We start from the raw sequence: 19,324 nt of genomic DNA, 5'->3' as shown, positions 1-19,324 counted from the left end.
CCATTACCTGATGGTAGAAAGTCAAAGAGGATGCTGGATGGATGGTTGGGATCCTTATAATACCAACGGCCCTGCATATGCAGCGCTCCTGATAACTGTTCCAGATGGATGGCAGGGAGACCCTTATGATCCTCTCAGCTGTTTTATCAGTCCTTTGACTTCTGGTCCAATCTGCAACTGCACCCATACCAGATGGAGGTACAACTTGTCAGGACGCTCTCAATGGTGCTCCTGTAAAATACCGTTAAGATGGGGTGGGGGGGGGGGAGCCTTGCTTGCCTCAATCTTCTTAGGAAATGGGTGCACTGCTGTGCCTTCTTGTTCAGGGAGATGATATTTTGGGACCAGGTAAGGTTATCTGTGATGTGAACTTGCAGGAACTTGGCACACTTAACTCTTTCTACAGAGGAGCCATGAGGGGAATGGTTCGACTGCACCTTTATGAAGTCTACAATGATTTCCTTTGTATTCTCCACATTGAAGCTTAGGTTATTCTTCTTACACCAATCCACCAGCCACTCCACTTCCTCTCTATACACCTTCTCGTCATTGTTCTTGATAAGGGCAATCACTGTTATGTCATCCACAAACTTGATGACACTGTTTGAGCTGGATCCTGCAACACAAGTCATGTGTCAGCTGCGAGAACAGTAGCGGCTGAGCACACAGCGCTAGGGAGTGCCAAATCTCAGCGCAGTGGGACGAGAGATGTTGCTGCCCACACGGACCGACTGTGGCCTTACTGTGATGAAGTCAGTATCCAATTGCAGAGGGAGGTGTTGAAACCCAGTGTGGACAGTTTCACCACCAGTTTCCGGCGTGTGAAGAAGCTGAATGCCAAAATGAAGTCTATAAACAGCAGTCTGGCATATGAGACCCCATTTTCCAGGTGGGACAGACGGAGTGCAAAACTTTTCACCCATAACCCATGATCTTTAGTTCTAATCACACCCAGCCTCAGTGGAAAAAGTCGACTTGCATTTACCCCATCTATATCCTTCATCATTTTGTATAACACATCAATGGATCTGGGGTTGAGAGGGTGAAAAGTTTTAAGTTCCTCGACATACACATCACCGAGCACCTCACGTGGTTGGTACATGCTAGCTGTGTGGTGAAAAAAGCACAGCAGCGCCTCTTTCACCTCATGCAGTTGAAGAAGTTTGGTGTGGGCCCCCATATCCTAAGAACTTTCTACAGGGGCACAACTGAGAGCATCCTGACTGGCTGCATCACTGCCTGGTATGGGAACTGTACTTCCCTCAATGGCAGGACTCTGCAGAGAGTGGTGTGAACAGCCCAGTGCATCTGTAGATGTGAACTTCCCACTATTCAGGACATTTACAAGACAGGTGTGTAAAAAGGGCCTGAAGGATCATTGGGGATGAGTCACCCCAACCACAAACTGTTCGAGTTTCTACCATCTGGGAAACTGTACTGCAGCATATAAACCAGGACTAACAGGCTCTGGGACAGCTTCTTCCACCAGGCCATCAGACTGATTAATTCATGCTGATATAATTGTATTTCTATGTTATATTGATTGTCCCGTTGTACATACTATTATAAACTACTATAAATTACACATTGCACATTTAGATGGAGATGTAACAAAGATTTTTACTCCTCATGTATATGAAGGATGTAAGTAATAAGGTCAATTCAATTCACTATCAAATCTCCCTTCATTCTTTAGAGAACAGAATTGTAACCAATTCAACCTTTCCCTATTACTCAGATTCTGAAGTCCCCGCAACATATTTATAAATTTTCTCTGCAATTTTGAATCTTATTGATAACTTTCCTGTAGGTAGATGACCAGAATGGTTTATATTTACCTGTGGATAGGCTGTGCCCATTGCTGAAAGCACAGCTGACAAGACATCTTTGCCTTTCTCACCAGCACGACCTGACACAGCCAACTTCAACAAATCAACCATTACTCGAGTGTCATCTGGTATAAGAAGACTTGTGAATTCATCCAAGTGTTGTGGTTCAGGTCCAGATGATTTAGCTTGGTTTTCTGAATCCTTTTCGAATGAAATGTTTCATTTAAAGTCAGAAATTTAAATCAGATCAATATGATACACCCTTAAAACATGAAATAGACAAATGACTAAAATTTCTACCAATATGTATTTTGTCAACAGGATTCAAGACCTCCCTTTATCATCAGTGCTAAACAGCAAGATGCACATTTAATAACTTCCAACAATAAATATTGCCCAGCTATTTTTTTAAAATACATGTACTTATTATTGTGTCAGCAACTCAGTGCACAAAACCATGCAGACATGGTCATGACATTCACTTGTTGTTCAGACCAATCATCAGGATGGGGAAGAAATGTGATCCAAGTGACTTTGACCATGGAATGGTTGCTGGTGCCAGAAGGGGTGATTTGAGTATGTCTGTAACTGCTAATCCCCTAGGATTTTCACCCACACCAATCTCTAGAGTTTATAGAGAATGATGCAAACATTCACTGTGTGGTGATCTGTAGGCAAAAATAACGTTAATGAGAGAGAGGTCAGAGGAGAATGGCCAGTCCGATTCAAGCGGACAGGAAGGCAACAGTAAATAGAATAGCCACGCGTTACAACAGCAGAAGAACATTTCTGAATGCACACATCAAGCCTTGAAGTGGATGGGCTACAGCAGCAGAAGACTACGAACATGCGCTCAGTAGCCACTCTATTAGGTACGTGTGGTACCTAATAAAGTGGACACTGAGCATATGTTAGTAATATTAAATCTGAATGTGATGAGATCCAAAAAACAGGGGTAAGCAAACACAGAACATGACTGAGGGTGCTTTTAAAAAGGAGAGAATATGGAAACCATTACTATACCCTTGAGAAAAGTGGCAGAACAGCCATATCCTATTATAAAAAGACATCTAACCTAAGTCAATTATCTGTTATTATCACAGAGTCACTGTAAAAATCAACCAGTCAGATAAGGTTTAGTTTTCTTATTAAATGTATTTTAATTATACCGTTATGGCATGGATTACCTCCTTTGTTTTGGTCATGGTCTCTGCAATTATACTGGCAGCTCTCGGATCATCGGTCACAGGAATGAAAGGACGAGCTGAGGTTGCTGAAGTGGAGGGTGTCACTGCAGATGATGGCGTCAGGACTTCTTCTGAAGGTGCAACCTTAAATACATAAAGGTATTTTTATAATTTGAGAGATTGCACATGAAAAGCTGACAAATTTGATAGAATGTACCAAACAGTCTATCAAACCCGGTTTAAGATGGCCCTGGCAATGCCCAGCAAGTATGTATCGGCAGCAAAATTCAAATTAAAGAAAACTACAAAACACCCTATTGATAACACTTCATTAATATCAATCACTGCTAACAATGGACAGGCATGCAAAGATGAGGTGGGAACGAGGCAAGGCAGGAGGTGGGAGTAAGGCATGGTGGGAGCACGTGGGTGAAATTGGAAAGGTAGGTATGGGCAAAATTGTGGCAGTGAAGTCCAGGCCCCAGAGCTGTCCAAGAGCGAGGAACGACCCTATGTTTGGACGAATTTAAGTGCCAGGCCAGATTGAAAAGTCCAGGGTGTCAGGATCAGAGGCAAGGGATGGAGTGGTTCTCTCTGGTCCTGTTCAGTTCTGCTCACTGCCCCATGAGGTTTACTCAGCTCTGTGCTGAACTGAGGCTGTGGCCTGCTTCAGCTGCAGTCATGCGCATCTTCGTGTCCTTTGTAAAACTTCAGTTCTGAATGATACTTGCTCACTTTTATTATTTGCAGGATTTTTTCCTCTGCACATTGGATGTTAGTCTTTTTTGATGGGTTCTCTTGGGGTTTCTTTGTTTTGTGGCTGCCCATAAGGAGACAAATCTCAAGGTTGTGTAATGTGCACATACTTTGACAACAAAGGTACTTTGAACTTTGAAATCTAGTAGAAGACATGCAAGCTGAGGGGCCAGATTTGAAGGGTAGCCATGATCAATTGCTCAAGGCGAGGTAATACTGACGGCTAAACTTTATGAATCTATTAGCCTATGTTTCTGGATTACCTGAGTGTTAGAACAAAAACCATGGGCATCGTCTTTCCTCTTATTTAGCTAATAAGGTGAGTAAGTCTCAGTTTTCGCTTTTGGAGAAAACAAATGACGTGCACTCTAGAAATGGTTTGACTTCGTTTCTGCATTAAATTGTTTCCCTGCTCCTCTTCAAAATAAATCAGTCGGTAAAACCCCTTTAGTGTTAAGCAAAAACTAGCAAACATGCAGTTGGTGAACAAAACAGATTCTGCAGACGCTGGAAATCCAGAATAACACACACAAAGTACTAGAGGAGCTCAGCAAGTCAGGCAGCATCTATGAAGAGGATTAAACAGTCGAAGTTTCGTGCCAAGACCCTTGGTCAGGACTGATGATGGGTCCTATGGAAGGGCCTGAGTGTGAAACATAGAGGGTTTATTCCTCTCCGATTTTATTTATGACATTTAGGATTATGTTCAAATACCATTCAGATATATTTCCAAACATTTTCAGCGTTCTATATATAGTTGAGTTATCATTCCATACTTGCAAAAGCATCCTCACCTCTCCTTTCCTGTCCTGCCAAGGATTTGGACTCAATCTATCTTCCCTGTCACTTGCCACTTCCGAAGCACAGTCACCAACTGGACTGGTGGCTGCAGATGACTCAGCTGGAGGCACAGGAGAGGCTGATGTGCATTCTACAGGTGCAATCATGCTGGCTGGCATTAAGGCTCCCACCAAAGCATCCCTTTAGGGAAAAAAAAACATATTTATTTTAATTAAATCATAACTGAAAACAACTGACTTCAATTCTGAAATCTGTGATTCAAAATGAATCAGAATTAATATCACTGGCACGTGTCAAGAAATTTTTTGATTCTGCGGCAAAAGACCAATGCAATACATAATAATGGAGGGGAAAAATGATTTACAGTTTTGTATATTCAGCAATCAAATGGCAGAAGGGAAGAAGCTGTTCCTGAATTATTGAGTGTGTGTTTTCATGCTTCCTGCCGGAGGCAAGGAGAACAAGGCAAGACCTGGGTGATGAGAGTCCTTAATGATGGTCATTGCCTTTCTGAGGCATCGCTCCTTGAAGATGTCCTGGATACTACAGAGGCTAGTGCTCATGATGGATCTGACTAATTTTACAACACTCTGCAGTTTACTTCAATCCTGTGCAGTGAACCCCCTCCCCCACCCCCCCCCCACCAACAGCAGAGGGTGATGCAGCCAGTTAGAATGCTCTCCACGGTACATCTGTAGGAATCTGAGCGTTTCCGGAGATGTACCAAATCTTCTCAAACTCTAAATGAAATATAGCCGCTGTTGTGCCTTCTTTGTAGCTGATTGATATGTTGGGTCCAGGTTAGATCAGGAATTTGAAAATGCTCACTCTTTTCATTTCTGATCCCTCCACGAGGACTGGTGTGTGTTCCCTTGTCTTACCCTTTCTGAAGGCCACAATCAGTTCTTTGGTCTTACTGATGTTGAGTGCAAAGTTGTTGCCGCAACACAACGCCACTAACTAGCTTATATATCTCACTCTTGTACACCCTCTCATCTCCATTTACTTTTTTTGATATTTAGAAACTTTCATTTAATGATTTTTGAAAGCATCTTCATTTAACAGAATTTTTTCTTACCTAAGACCCATAAGATACAGAAGCAGAATTAGGCCATTTGGCCCATGTAATCTGTCCGCCACTTCATCATGGCTGATCCATTTTTCCTCTCAGCATCAATCTCCTGCCGTCCCCCCGTAACCCTTCATGCTCCAACCAACCAAGAATCTATCAAACTCTGCTTTAAATATACATAAAGACATGGCCTCCACAGCTGCCAGTGACAATGAATTCCCCTCTCTGGCTAAACAAATTCCTCCTTATCTCCATTCTAAAAGGAGGTCCCTCTATTCTGTGTCTTAGACACTCCCACCATAGGAAAGATTCTCTCTACAGTCATTCTATCAAGGCCTTCACCCTTTGATAGATTTCAATAAGGTCATCCCCTCATTCTTCTAAGTTCCAGTGAATACAAGCCATCAAACACCCTTCATTTGACATGCCACTTCTCCTGGAACTATTCTCGTAAATCTCCTTTGAACCCTGTCCAGCTACAGCACGTCCTTTCTATGATAAGGGGCCTAAAACTGCTCACAATACTCTGAGGCTTCCAGTGATTTATAAAGTCTCAACATTACATCCTTGTTTTTACATTCTAGTCCTCTTGAAATGAATGCTAACACTGCATTTGCCTTCCTCACCGCAGACTCAATGTGTAAATTAACCTTTAGGGAATCCTGCTCAAGGACTCCCAAGTCTCCTTGTGCCTCAGATTTTTGAATTTTCTCTCCATTTAGAAAATAGTCAACCCTTTCATTTCTTCTACTATACACTTCCCAACACTGTCTTCCATCTGCCACTTCTTTGTCCATTCTAATCTGTTTAAGGCCTTCTGTAGCCTCCCTATTTCCCCAAAACTACCTGCCCCTCTACTTAACTTCATAACATCAGCAAACTTTGCAACTAAACTATCAATTCCAGCATCCAAATCATTCACATATAATGTAGAAAGAATCGGTCCCAACTCAGGCCCCTGTGGATCACCACCAGTCACTGGCAGCCAACCAGAAAAGGCTCCCTTTATTCCCACTCTTTGCCTCATGTCAATAAGTCTTAGCTTTATCCATGCTAGAACCTTTCCTGTAATACCATAGGCTCGTAGCTTGTTAAGCAGCCTCATGTGTGGCACCTTGTCAAAGGCCTTCTGAAAATCCAAGTACACAACATCAACTGATTCTCCTTTGCCTCTCCTGCTTGTAATTTCTTCGAAGAATTTCAACAGGTCTGTCAGGCAAGATTTTCCCTTGAAGAAACCATGCTGACTGTAGCCAATTTTACATGTGCCTCCAAGTACTTTGAAACTACATCCTTAATATTCAACTCCAACATCTTCCAGTCACTGAGGCCAGACTAATTGGCCTATAGTTTCCTTTCTTCTGCCTCTCTCCCTTCTTAAAGAGCGGAGTGACACTTTCAATTTTACGGTCTTCCAGAACCATTTCAGAATCCAGTGATTCTTGAAAGATCATTACTAATGCCTCCACAATCTCTTCAGCCACCTCTTTCAGAACCCTGGGCTGTACACCATCTGGTCCAGGTGACTGATCTACCTTCAGACCTTTCAGTTTCCCAAGAACCTTCTCCCGAGTAATGGCAACTTCACACACTTCATGACCCCTGACAGCTGTAACTTCCACCATACTGCTAGTGTCTTCCACAGTGAAGAGTGTTGCAAAAAATGTGTGCGTAAGACATTTGCACTGTACTGTATATTAGGGCTCAGAAATCACTTCCTTTAGAATAACATTCACTTGCATGACATTACCGAGAATACATGATCTGCAGGGCTGTCAGCACATGGGACAATGCCTGCTGCTTGGAATGGTTCCCATCCAATGAGAGAAGAATCTTCGCGAGCGAAGGTCGATTGGGTTTGGAATTGTTTAAGCCACTAATTTTGTTGCTGATGGCGGTAGAGTCCATGTCTGATTGAACACCTACATGGAATAAAAGTAAACCACCATGTTTCTCCAAAAGTAATATTCGTTCTATAGATTAATGAAAAGGCACATAATCTGCACAAGGTATTCTTGGTAAAGAAATTAACTACTAAATAAACCTTCCACACGTATACTTAGATAAAATTCTTGCAAGACAGCAAAAGTTACACTGTTTAATACCTGTGAATTTGCTATCTGCTTGTGACAATTCAGACTCTGAATAAAACAGAGACATTAGCTGGCAGCTTAGTTAAAAATAAACAAAATTATATTCAAAGATGGCAATAGTAATACCAAAGTTCTCCAATCCAGATTATAACATAAATGCACAAGTTCTCAATATACATACCACATTTATCCATTTCAACTTTTAACTCAAGACAAATCAAATTTCTGTAACATATTTTAACCTGCAGTTCAGAAATCCATGACATACGTGCCAATTAAACTTATCAAGTTAAAGTTAAAAAGTTACCCAAGTATGAAGCGCCTAAAGGGTCTCTAGCAGTTTGGAACAGAACCGGCTCATGCACTGAAGGTGTTGCCACATCCACAGTTGTCCATGCTACACTGTGCGAAGAACCACAAGCCACACGGGTGATCTTTTGTCCTTCCAGACCCTGCACCAGGGTCGGCTTCCTATTGACAGTTGTGGTTCCATTTCCTTGCTGGCCGTGGTCATTATCACCCCAAGCGTAAACCTAGTAATGTTTGATTTGTGGAGTGGAGGAATGAGGGAGAAAAATTGAAAAATTGTATTTAAAGCTACAAATTTGGAACATAGATTTGTTAAAATGTTCACTTTCTCTACATTTTGGTAACACAGAAGAGCATCTCTCAAAAGAATGAAAATTCTTATTTCAGACATATTTGAACAACAGTTTAATTTGAGCACGTGGTCAGAAATTCTAGACTCCTTAGCCCAGGAAAATATTGTCTTTGTATTAATTTTGTTGCACCTCCAAAGAATTTTATATGATTTAGTGAGCTACGTAACTATAGAGGCTAAGCAAACTGGACCTTTCCTTGTATGACATAACGCCATCCTAGGAACCAGTGTGATGAACTATCAGCTCTGCTTCTGTGGTGGCAAGTATATCCTTTCTGTAGGCAAGGAGACTAAAACTGCATACAATATTCCAGGTGTGATACTGTAGATATTTTACTGATATTGTATTTATTAAAATATTACACTGAAACCAATGAAAAATGGCAAGTTAAAATAACAAGAAAATCAACTTTAAACTTATAATGCATGTTAGATAATGCTTTTACGAAATCTTTGTTTAAAAAATATCTTTTTCCACTTAATGAGCAGAAATCTGAGCTCTGCCCATTCTCAATATTAGCTTGCTGAATATTCACCTTGGGTCCCTTATCCAGGAAAGAATGTGCAGGCATTGGAGAAGGTCCAGAGGAGGTTCACAAGAATGATCCCAGGATTGTCTTGAATTTCTGATAATCCACCCCCCTTCTGCATTCCCCATTCCTGGCTCTGTCTCTCACCTTTTTCCTTACCTGCCCATCACCACCCCCCTAGTGCTCCTCCTTCTTCCCTTTCTTTCATTGTCTTCTACCCTCTCCTATCAGTTTTACCTTTCTCCAGCACTTTATCTCTTTCACCAATCAACTTTCTAGCTCTTTACTTCACCCCTACCCTGGTTGCACCTACTACCTTGTACTTCTTCCTCCCCTACCCCCTTCTTTTTACTCTGACGTCATCTTTTATCTCCAATCTTAGTTAAGTGCCTCGACCCAAAACACCAACTGTTTATTCCTTTCCATAGATGCTTCCTGACTTGTTGAGTTCCTTCAGCATTTTGTGTGTGTTACCCTGGATTTCCAGCATCCACGGATTTTCTTGTGCCAGGAATGAAAGGGTTAAGGCATGAGGAGTATTTGATGGCTGTGGGCCTGTACTTGCCGGCATTTAGAAAAATGAGGGAGGAATCTCATGGAGTGGACGTGGACATGCTTCCTGTGGTGGGGGACGCTAGGACCAGAGGGCACAGACTCCAGAGTACAAGGATGTTCTTTCAGAACAGTGATGAGGAGGAACTTCATTATTCAGACAGTGGAGATCTGTGGACAGGCAGCAGCTGTGGAGGCCAAGCCACTGCATATAATTAAATCAGAGGTTACTAGGTTCTTGATTAATAAAGGTGTCAAAGGTTGCATTGAGAAGGCAGGAGAATGGGATTGAGAGGGATAATAAATCAGACATGAAGAGCGGAGCATCTCGATGGGCTGAATGGCCTAAGCTGGTTACTTACTTGTCCTGTATCAGAGACAGCAAGGCAGTGCAATGCACCCACAGCCACATGAATAATCTTTTTTCCCCGCAGACCTTCCACCACCTGAGGCTTCCGCACATGAACATCGGTGCCATGCCCTAGTCTGAAGTAATCACCTTTGCCCCTGTGCACAAGAAAAGTTAATCAACAAAACAAATTTTACTGTATTAATAGTATGACAATACATTGCTCCCACATAAAAATATTTAAGTTCAAAGTAAGTTTATTATCAAAGTATATACACAGACTCTGTGGCTACTTTATTAGGTACACCTGAGCACAGCTTGTGAATGCAAATATCTAATCAGCCAATGCATAAAAGCATTCTGACATGGTCAAGGGGTTCAGTTGTTGTTCAGACCAAACATCAGAATGGGGAAAAATGTGATATAAATGACTTTAACCATGGAATTATGCCAAGCGGGGTGGTTTGAGTACCTCAGAAACTGCTATTCTCCTGAGAATTTCACACACAATAGTCTCTGGAGTTTACAGAGAATGGTGCATTTTTTTTGTAATCCAGTGAGTTGCAGTTCTGTGGCCAAAAGAGCCTTGTTAATGAGACAGACTGGAACAGAATGGCCAGAATGGTTCAAGCTGATAGGAAGGCAAAAGTAACTCAAATAACCACACAGTGGTGTCCAGAAGTGCATCTCTGAAAGCTCAACACGTCAACCTTTAAGTGGATGGCAGAAAACCACAAACACATACTCAATGGCCACTATATCAGGTACAGGACATAAAACTAATACAGTCAGCCCTCCTTACCCGCGAGGGATTGGTTCCAGGATCCCTCATGGATACCAAAAAATGTGGATGCTCAAGTCCCTTATTCAACCCGTCTCAGTACGGTGGACCTTAGGACCTAGCAGAATCCTCGACCTTATTTAACGTGTCTCAGTGCAGTGGACATTAGGACCCAGCGGTGGAGCTCTGAATCCACAGTGTTTCTGTTCATGAAAATAACCACCATCACGATTGAAAATAAAGTGGAAATAATAAAGCGATCGGAAAGAGCTGAAACGCCATTGGGCATTGTAAAAGCATTAGGCTACGCCGGTCAACGATCAGAACAATTTTAAAGGATAAAGAGTGGAAGGCCATGCCCAAATGAAAGCTACAATTATTACTAAGCAATACAGTGGTTTAATTATTGGGTTTTGGGGTTTTGAGTTTTTGATCCTCCACATCAACCCGGCATGGATGGAGAGCGCACTTGATAGCGATCTGTCACTGGCTCCTGAGCCCGGCGCTGAAACATACGTTCTTAATTGTTTTATATGCATAGAAAGGTAAAATATATACGATATACTAAGACAAATGTTTGACTAACTGACGCTAAATAATACCGCATGTACCTGTTCTGACTTACTTAGTAAAAGAACTTCCGATTTTTTTCGAGCCCAATCCACGATAACCCACACACGTCCTCCCGAATACTTTAAATCATCTCTAAATTACTTATAATACCTAATACAATGTAAACTAGTTGTTATACTGCATTGTTTAGGGAATAATGACAAGAAAAAAAAGTCTGTACATGCTCGAACAACGAGTGCTGGAAGAGCACTTCCGGGTTTTCGCAGATGCAGAACTCGTGGATAAGGAGGGCTGACTGTCGTGGCCACTGAGTGCATGTTACCACGTACAACTTTGAGATTCATTTTCTTGTGGACATTTACAGGAGAAAATACTATGGAAATTTATCAAAAAACTATACATAAACAGACAAAGTCTGATAAGCAACCTACTTGCAAAAGAAGACAAACTATGCAAATAAAAAGAGATAATATTGAGAACAGGAGTTCTTCGAAACAAGTCTGTAGATCACAGAACCATTTCAAGGTAGCAGTAATTGAAGTTATCCACGCTGGCTCAGGAGGGTAATAATTGTTTCTGAATATGGTGATCCGAGGCTCTGTGCCTCTTGCCCAATGGCAGTAGAGATGAGGCCATGGCCTGGATGGAGGATGTCCTTGATGATATGACACTTGCCTAATGTGACAATCAAATACTTACAATACAACACTGTTATTAAATCTAAACCTACCAGGTCCACACCACACCAGACTTCGTAAGTGCCAGAGAGAACTGGGCACCACACTCTATTTGGCAAACCCCTTGGCCATTGAGTCTTTCGATGTTTTGTGGAACATTGCAACCTTCACTTCCGCCACGGCCCAGCTTTCCAAAGTCACCATCTCCCCATGAAAATACCAGCCCTAAGGAAAGTAATAAAAACAGTTGCTGTAAACGAGGCAAGGGAGTTGCCAGATAAAAGTACTGTAAGTTATCAGCAAATTCTTCTTTACCTTCATCAGTCAGTGCAAGTGTCTGTGCATCCCGGCTACCACACGCTACCTGGATTACTCTATGCCCCAGAAGAACTTTCACCTGCAATGTGCAAGCCATTCTTAATTTCATTCTTACAGCAGAATTAGATCAAATATACAAGGACTGTTAGAAACATGCTGAACAAAGGCATGTTTGTTCATGTTTGTTTGCATTTAATTACAGATAAATAAAAGCCAGCACCTGTGGAAAGAACAAACCAAGTCAGGTGTTAACCTCCCTGTGCTACCTTTAAGAAGCATGATTTTAGCCAACACAACTCATGACAAAGTGGTTAACTCCACTGCAGAGCTTTGAAGGCAAAAATTATCTTTGAATTTTCAGTAATGATTAACATGAAACCTCTTGCTACTGGTGAAATTTTCTAAATTCTATTATCCATTGAACTGCAAATTTTCTGAAAATAAACTGAAAAGGTTGAGAAGTTTATAAATTATTAACGACAGAATGTAAAATAAGTAATTACCAATTTTGGTCTCAGCTGCGTTGTGTTGTCACCATGTCCTAGTCTGCCATACTCGCCAAGGCCCCATGAGTACAGCTCACCGCTTGAGGTTATAGCAGCACTGTGAGAACTCCCACAAGCAATATCTCGTATGCGTTTGGTCTTTAATGCTTCAATCAGTCTTGGTTTATCACAATTCCTAAAAAAAGACATTTACCTTTAGAAGTAAAATGTACATTCTCTCTAAGCTTTAACATAAGCCACATGCAGTTTAAATACTATCGGCTGGAGGAATTCAGTAGGTCAAGCAACATTAGTGGGAGTAAAGGAACTATTGAAATTTCACATTAAAACATTGGATTAAAATCAAAAACGTCGACAATTCCTTTCCTCCCACAGATATCGGTCGAGCCCTGAGCTCCTTCCACAGATTGTATGTTGCTCAAGATTCCAGTAATCTCTTGTGCCCCATATGCAGATTCAATTTTGTTGAAAATCATATTTATTACACAAATATTTTTATAACTTAGAAAACATAATTGTGCATCCACAAAAGCTTGGCACAGCAGCTTTAGTTTGCTGATTACTCCAAAAATCAAATAAACCTAGAGATAAGGCCCAAGACCCACCAGGCGCTGGCACCCTCCCTCACTTCCTGAGCCCCTCCATAGGATGTTATCTTCCTCTGAGTCCCATTTTTAACTGGAGTCCATCACTAAGCGCCACCATCAATGTTGCCCTCCTCTGTTTCTTCACATTCCTCATAAGAATGAACTTCTTATCTCAGCAGCAAATATTATGAATTCTCTACTGCAGAACCCTGATGGATTTTGGAAAAACAATGGAATCATGTTCTATAGAAATCAGGTGAGATCACAATCATTGGAGATAATCTAACTGAATGGTGGAACTATATTGAAAGCCTCTGTGAGTGTGCATTGCTCTATGATCTGGTTATATTTCTTACATTCAGATTTTTCATAGGAAATGAGCAGAAACTTTCAAGAATAGCTACAGGCAACCCAGAAGCAAAAAGGACTAATGCAATGCTACGACAATAATAAGAAATGGATGCCACAGTAGCATAGCAGTTAGCGCAGTGCTATTATAGCTCAGGACGTTCTGGAGTTGAGTTCAATTTTGGCACCATTCTGAAAGGAGTTTCTGTACGTCCTTGCAGTGCAATGCATGGGTTTTCCCCATGTGCCCTGGTTTCCACCCTCAGTCCAAAGACATAACAAGTTGTAAATTGTCCCATGATTGGGGTTAATTCGGACTGTGGAGTTGCTGGGACGGCATGGTTCGAAGGACTGGAAGAGCCTTCACTGTGCTGTATCACCAAATAAATAAATAACCCCGCCCCAACAGAGAAATAGTTAAGCAGTTAACAATAAAAGGAACAGAAAATGTACAGAAGTAAAGCCAAGCGATTTTCAGATGTGATAAGGAGTGTAAGACAAAGGAAGACATATTAAAAGGAATGTTACTTCTCTTCTGAATCAGAATCGGGTTTAACATCACTGACACATGAAATGAAATTTGCTGTTTTATGGCAGCAGTACAGTGCAATACACAAAAAAAACTAAATTACAATAAGAAATAAACAAAAATTAAATTAAATAGGTAGTTCAAAATGAGCAAAAATAATGAGGTGGTGCTCATGGGTTGGTTCATTGTCCATCAGGAATCTGATGGGGGAGAGAAAAAAGCTGTTCCTAAAATGTTGAGTGTGTGGCTTCATTTAAGTCATTCCCAATGGTACAAATGAAATGTGGACATGTCCTGGGTATTGGGATCGTTAATGATAGTATGTTATTACAAACAAATATTTAACAAGCTGTATAAAGCTCCAGCTCATTATTCATGGGGTCATGGGGAGGATCAGAGGTGAAGGGAGTGATTAGAAGAAATTTTAAAAAAAGAACATGCAAGACATATTTTTACATTCTGCTGAAGTGTCCAAGCTTTCCGTCGTCTCCTTCTCCCCAGGAAAATACCTTTCCATCAACAGTTAAAGCCATTGCGTGACGCCCACCTGCAATGCAAAGTTACATGAGATAAATTTAGAGAAAATTTATTGCACAAATCTTGAATAAAGAAATCTGGGACATGTACCTGAATGCACAGCAACTTTCTTCACAACATAATTGCTAAGGGCTGATATCTGTCGAGGAATGGGTATCGTTCCACTGGATATTCCGAGCCCAAGTCTTCCATTAGTGGCCTCTCCACAGGCATAGACTTTACCCTCAGCAGTAACTACAAAACAAAAGTTGAGAAGTGAGCAAAAATTGTATCCCTTTGGTCAAAGCATAAAATTAAAAGATTACAAAATTTTTCCAGGGGAACAATCAGAGGATGAGAAGAAGCACATTTTAATATTACAAACCATTTCCAATAACAAATACACTATGCACGTTACTGTAAAGGCATCAAGTTTCAGTATCAACCAAAAGATAAGGAGTTAGGGCAAAAATGCAGGGAAATGGACCCTTTAAACATTGTGCTCTTCATGAATGTGTATAGTTCATCATAATACCAAATCACATAGACCAAGAACCATGCTTGATTGATAGTACGTGGCAAGTTAACTGAACAGATAGAAACAGAAACGATGTTACATTAACCTATCAGTCCTGTGCCAGCTAGTCCCATTTTCCTGTCCTCTGATGTTAAATCTGTAATTCTCTTCTTTCTGTATTTATGTTCCATTGCCCTAAAGGTAGCACTTCCAGTTTCTAACCACTTGAGGGATTTAAAAAAAGATTTTCTTGCCATTTTCGGTTCTTTGGCCCTCTTACCTTGGGGCGTATATAGTGTTACGTACCCCGTAACTGGGTGTCTAACCAGCAGAGAAAGAAGAATTCGTTGGAGTCTGGTGGTACTATACTAAGGGTGTTTATTAATAAAAAATAAGCAAGACCATATCAATAATGCAAATATACATATAAAACAAGTTAGCAGTAATAAACCTAAAAGTGTAGGAATAATAATAATCAATAATAAACGAGCTCTATTGATGTCTAGGGGTAAATAAAATGTCATAGAAAAGTATAAAGTTCAGTTCAGTTCATGAGTGCTGATGTTGTTATAGTTGTTGTATAGAGAGAAGGGGGAGGAGGGGGTGGGAGAGGGAGGGGGAGAGGGAGGGGGAGAGGGAGGGGGAGAGGGAGGGGGAGAGGGAGGGGGAGAGGGAGGGGGAGAGGGAGGGGGAGAGGGAGGGGGAGAGGGAGGGGGAGAGGGAGGGGGAGAGGGAGGGGGAGAGGGAGGGGGAGAGGGAGGGGGAGAGGGAGAGAGATGTAACAGCTACAGTCAGGCAAACCCTTTTCTTTCTTAATCCATCGTATCGGTGTAGTCATTCAGTTATGACCTCTCCGTCCTTCTGCTAGACTGTTCTTCTGTGGTGGACTCGTCACTCTGGCATGAGTGGACACACACACAAGTCCCCACCGGCCCTGCTTTTACACTGATAGACTTAATGACCGACCTCCTGGTTCGGTCTTCGAAGCCCCCACCTTTCTTGTGGGTTCCAACACTCAATCAGTGTCCACTGGCTTGTCTGGAGGGTGTCTCTCCAGACCTGTCTTTTATCCCTACTCACGGGGACTCAGCTATCCATCACTCCTGAATGACTGTGTCCATCAAATAAGGCCACTCCTTCAGTCCACTGAGGAATGTTTATGAGCAAACTATTGTCCTTGCAGCAAAACAGTAAATAATTCAAAAAGGAGTCACAATACGATTTCCCCCTCTCTCTCTGATCTGTCACCAATGTTCTTGCCTGTTTTTCCGTCTCTCTTTCTCATGGTCAGCATAGCAACAGTAATAGTTCGTGGTTCTCGGGGGGGGGGGGGGGATGGTTAACTCTTCACCCCATTGTCCATCAGGTCTGTTCATCACTCATAACAATAGTATCTAGGGAGGGTAGCACCTCTGGTGAAGGGGCTTATGTCTATTCTGGACCAGCTCACCAAACTTTGAACCCCACTAGACTTTCAGCACTCATCTGTAGCTCCAAGTGTCTGTTGCATGCAGCAGCAGCCTCACCCTAGTACACCACTTCAACAGGCGGGCTAAGCCGGGTGAGGGGAGCCAGCAGCTTCACACCCCAGTGGGATACAGACATTCCTGTGCTAGCATACGAAGTCAGCTCTGGTAGACTGGGTGGATGAGATCTACAGTGAGATCCCAAGGTCAGGAGGGTGGTACTGCAACACTCCGTGGCAAGCAAAGCCATTACAAGGCTCAGAAGACGTCAAATGATCTTGTCTGGTGTCTCACAGCTAGTTATGTCACCTGCATCACCCCCTGCCCCTCACAATCTTTTGCCACCTGTTTCACACCCTTCCCACTGTGCTCCACCCTCGCCATTCCCAACATATTTCGCTCCCGCCAGATTAACAAACTCACTCTGCTCCACATTGACAAATACTGTGCCAAAGTCTTAGGCACTCCAGCTATATATATGTATATGTGCCAAAGACTTTTGCACAGTACTGTATGTTAGAAGATGGATAAGCAGTCAGAATTTCCGTTATTCATTTGTGAAATGAATATTTGTGAAATCATTTGTGAAAAGCGTGCCTCCAGTAGGAGCAATGATTTGCATTGTAATATTTCTCCTTTCTGCAAAGTCAAGCAACCAGATCAAGTGAACTATCAAAGTTTTATACAAAAGAGACAACCAGCAACAGTACATACTGCCAAGCAATGCACAGGAATAATTTAAACTTAGTGACAGTACTATGTGTTTAGTTACATGTGCAGGCTTCTGAACACGACGGTATTAATTTTTTGTACTTAGAGATGCAGCTCAGTAAAAAGTCCTTCCGGCCCATGCGCCTCCAACTTCACTGATGTAACTAATTAACCCCGTACATCTTTGGAATGTGGGAGAAAAGCGGAGCACCCAGTGGAAAGCCACACAGTCACCAGGAAGAATGTACCAACTCCTTACAGACATGGTAGAATTGAACCCAGGTTATTGGTGCTGCAATAGCATTATACTCACTGCTGCACCACTGTGCTGCCAGCGTTCCAATAACTCAATAAACAATTCTGCAATACTAACTATCCTTTAGTTCAAGTTTACTGCTATTAGATTGTATGTACATAGAACGAAACAACATTCCTCCAGATCATGGTGCACCCATAATACATTTAACACACACACACACACACAGATCACAAAAGACCAAATATTACCACTAATAAGTTAATACAATATTTAATTCAAAATGCATGTGAAGCACACAGCACAGGTAAACAGCTCACTGTCCTGGTGACAAGATCTCGGAGGTGGCAGGGTATTCATTAGTCACAAAGCCTGGGGGAAGAACTGTTACCCAGTCTGGTAGTCCAAGTCCTGATGCTCCTGTACCTCCGCCCTGACAATAGTTGGTCAAAGGGATTTGTGGGATGGGTGGTAGGGATCCTCAACAATGCTTCTGGCTCTTCGTTTACAACACTCCTAGTAAATGTCACAAATAGGCGGATCCTCTCAGTGGTTTGTACTATCCTCTGTAGGATCTTGCAGCCCAATGCCTTGCAGCTTCCCTACCACACTATGTTGCAGCCAGACAGGATACTCTCAGTGCTGCTCTGTAGAAAGTTGTTAGAATGGGGGTGAGGAGGCTTGAATGCCTCATTCCCCTCAAAGTGTAGATGCTGTTGTGCCTTCTTGACAAACCACCATTTATTTCTCATCTTGTCCCAAAATACAACTAAATCCATCCTTGTATTATTTTTACTGGTTCTTTCAATCTCTTTCACCTTGCACCCAATCATACACCATTTCCTCGTTCTATTTCTGGAGACCAAAGAATAATGCAGTGACTGAAAACAGGATGGAGAATTAATGTTAATCAACTGGGAACTGAGAGCCATGTATAAAGGCTGAATAACTGTTCTATTTAAACCTCCTAAGCCATGTCCAACAGAGAAGTGCAGGCAGGAATGAGGCTACATCAAAAAAGCTGCTAAATACCAATTCCAACATGATAGATGCTGAAAGTGAAAAGAACAAAATTGCAGAAGGACATAGCAGGACAGGTAGCATCCACAGAGAGAAACACAGACTAATGATCATTCATCAGTTCAGTGTTTCTGTTTCTCTCTCAGCTGTCCAACGTGCTGAGCACTTCTGCAATTTTCTGTTCCCGTATTGAGGGTTCTGCGGTGAAAGTATGCCGCAGCAAAACAACAATCATAAACTGGAGCCTTCATGACATAAATAATGCTTGCCGTATTTCAAGAAAAAATATATTTTCTAATTCAAATCAAAAAAGTTATTTATAACTTGATTCAAGCTATAAAATCAAATTGGCTAAGTAAGAAATTTGATTGCATTGTTTCCAAGTTGTTATCAAAATATTCATATAAAATATCACTTGCTGAAATCTGGCACAAATAATTATGCAAATAAATTATACAGACTTCCAAAAGTATAACTCAGTTATGCAAACAAAATGCCAATGCTGAAGTATAACTCATCAATAAAAATAACACTAAATAATAACTGTTCTGATTGACAATGGACTGATTTTAAAATATTACACAGGTTCTTGAGTTTCATTTAATAGACAAAATAAAATTACAAGGCCATCGTACTCACATTAAGAGCATGGATAAAGGCATTTTAAGTAATATCTGCACAGAATGAAT

At 41.5% G+C, this 19,324-nt stretch overlaps 1 protein-coding gene across 7 annotated transcripts in view; it reads right to left on the bottom strand.

Annotated features, from left to right (window-relative positions):
* The window catches only part of herc2 (HECT and RLD domain containing E3 ubiquitin protein ligase 2), a 242,326-nt gene that overhangs the window by 49,565 nt on the left and 173,437 nt on the right, over positions 1 to 19,324 (bottom strand). For all 7 annotated transcript variants that reach the window (XM_059963844.1, XM_059963845.1, XM_059963846.1 and 4 more), the window contains exons 59-69: positions 14,777 to 14,920; positions 14,606 to 14,696; positions 12,683 to 12,860; positions 12,177 to 12,258; positions 11,915 to 12,086; positions 9,844 to 9,988; positions 8,046 to 8,271; positions 7,396 to 7,567; positions 4,567 to 4,753; positions 3,017 to 3,160; positions 1,839 to 2,030 (exon numbers count right to left, since the gene is read on the bottom strand). In XM_059963844.1, the coding sequence (XP_059819827.1) occupies positions 1,839 to 2,030; positions 3,017 to 3,160; positions 4,567 to 4,753; positions 7,396 to 7,567; positions 8,046 to 8,271; positions 9,844 to 9,988; positions 11,915 to 12,086; positions 12,177 to 12,258; positions 12,683 to 12,860; positions 14,606 to 14,696; positions 14,777 to 14,920 (1,733 nt within the window). The remainder of the gene's footprint in view (positions 1 to 1,838; positions 2,031 to 3,016; positions 3,161 to 4,566; positions 4,754 to 7,395; positions 7,568 to 8,045; positions 8,272 to 9,843; positions 9,989 to 11,914; positions 12,087 to 12,176; positions 12,259 to 12,682; positions 12,861 to 14,605; positions 14,697 to 14,776; positions 14,921 to 19,324) is intronic.

The sequence above is a fragment of the Hypanus sabinus genome, chromosome 3, assembly GCF_030144855.1.
Source record: "Hypanus sabinus isolate sHypSab1 chromosome 3, sHypSab1.hap1, whole genome shotgun sequence".
Lineage (NCBI taxonomy): Eukaryota > Metazoa > Chordata > Chondrichthyes > Myliobatiformes > Dasyatidae > Hypanus > Hypanus sabinus.
This window is presented reverse-complemented; position numbering and strand designations above follow the sequence as displayed.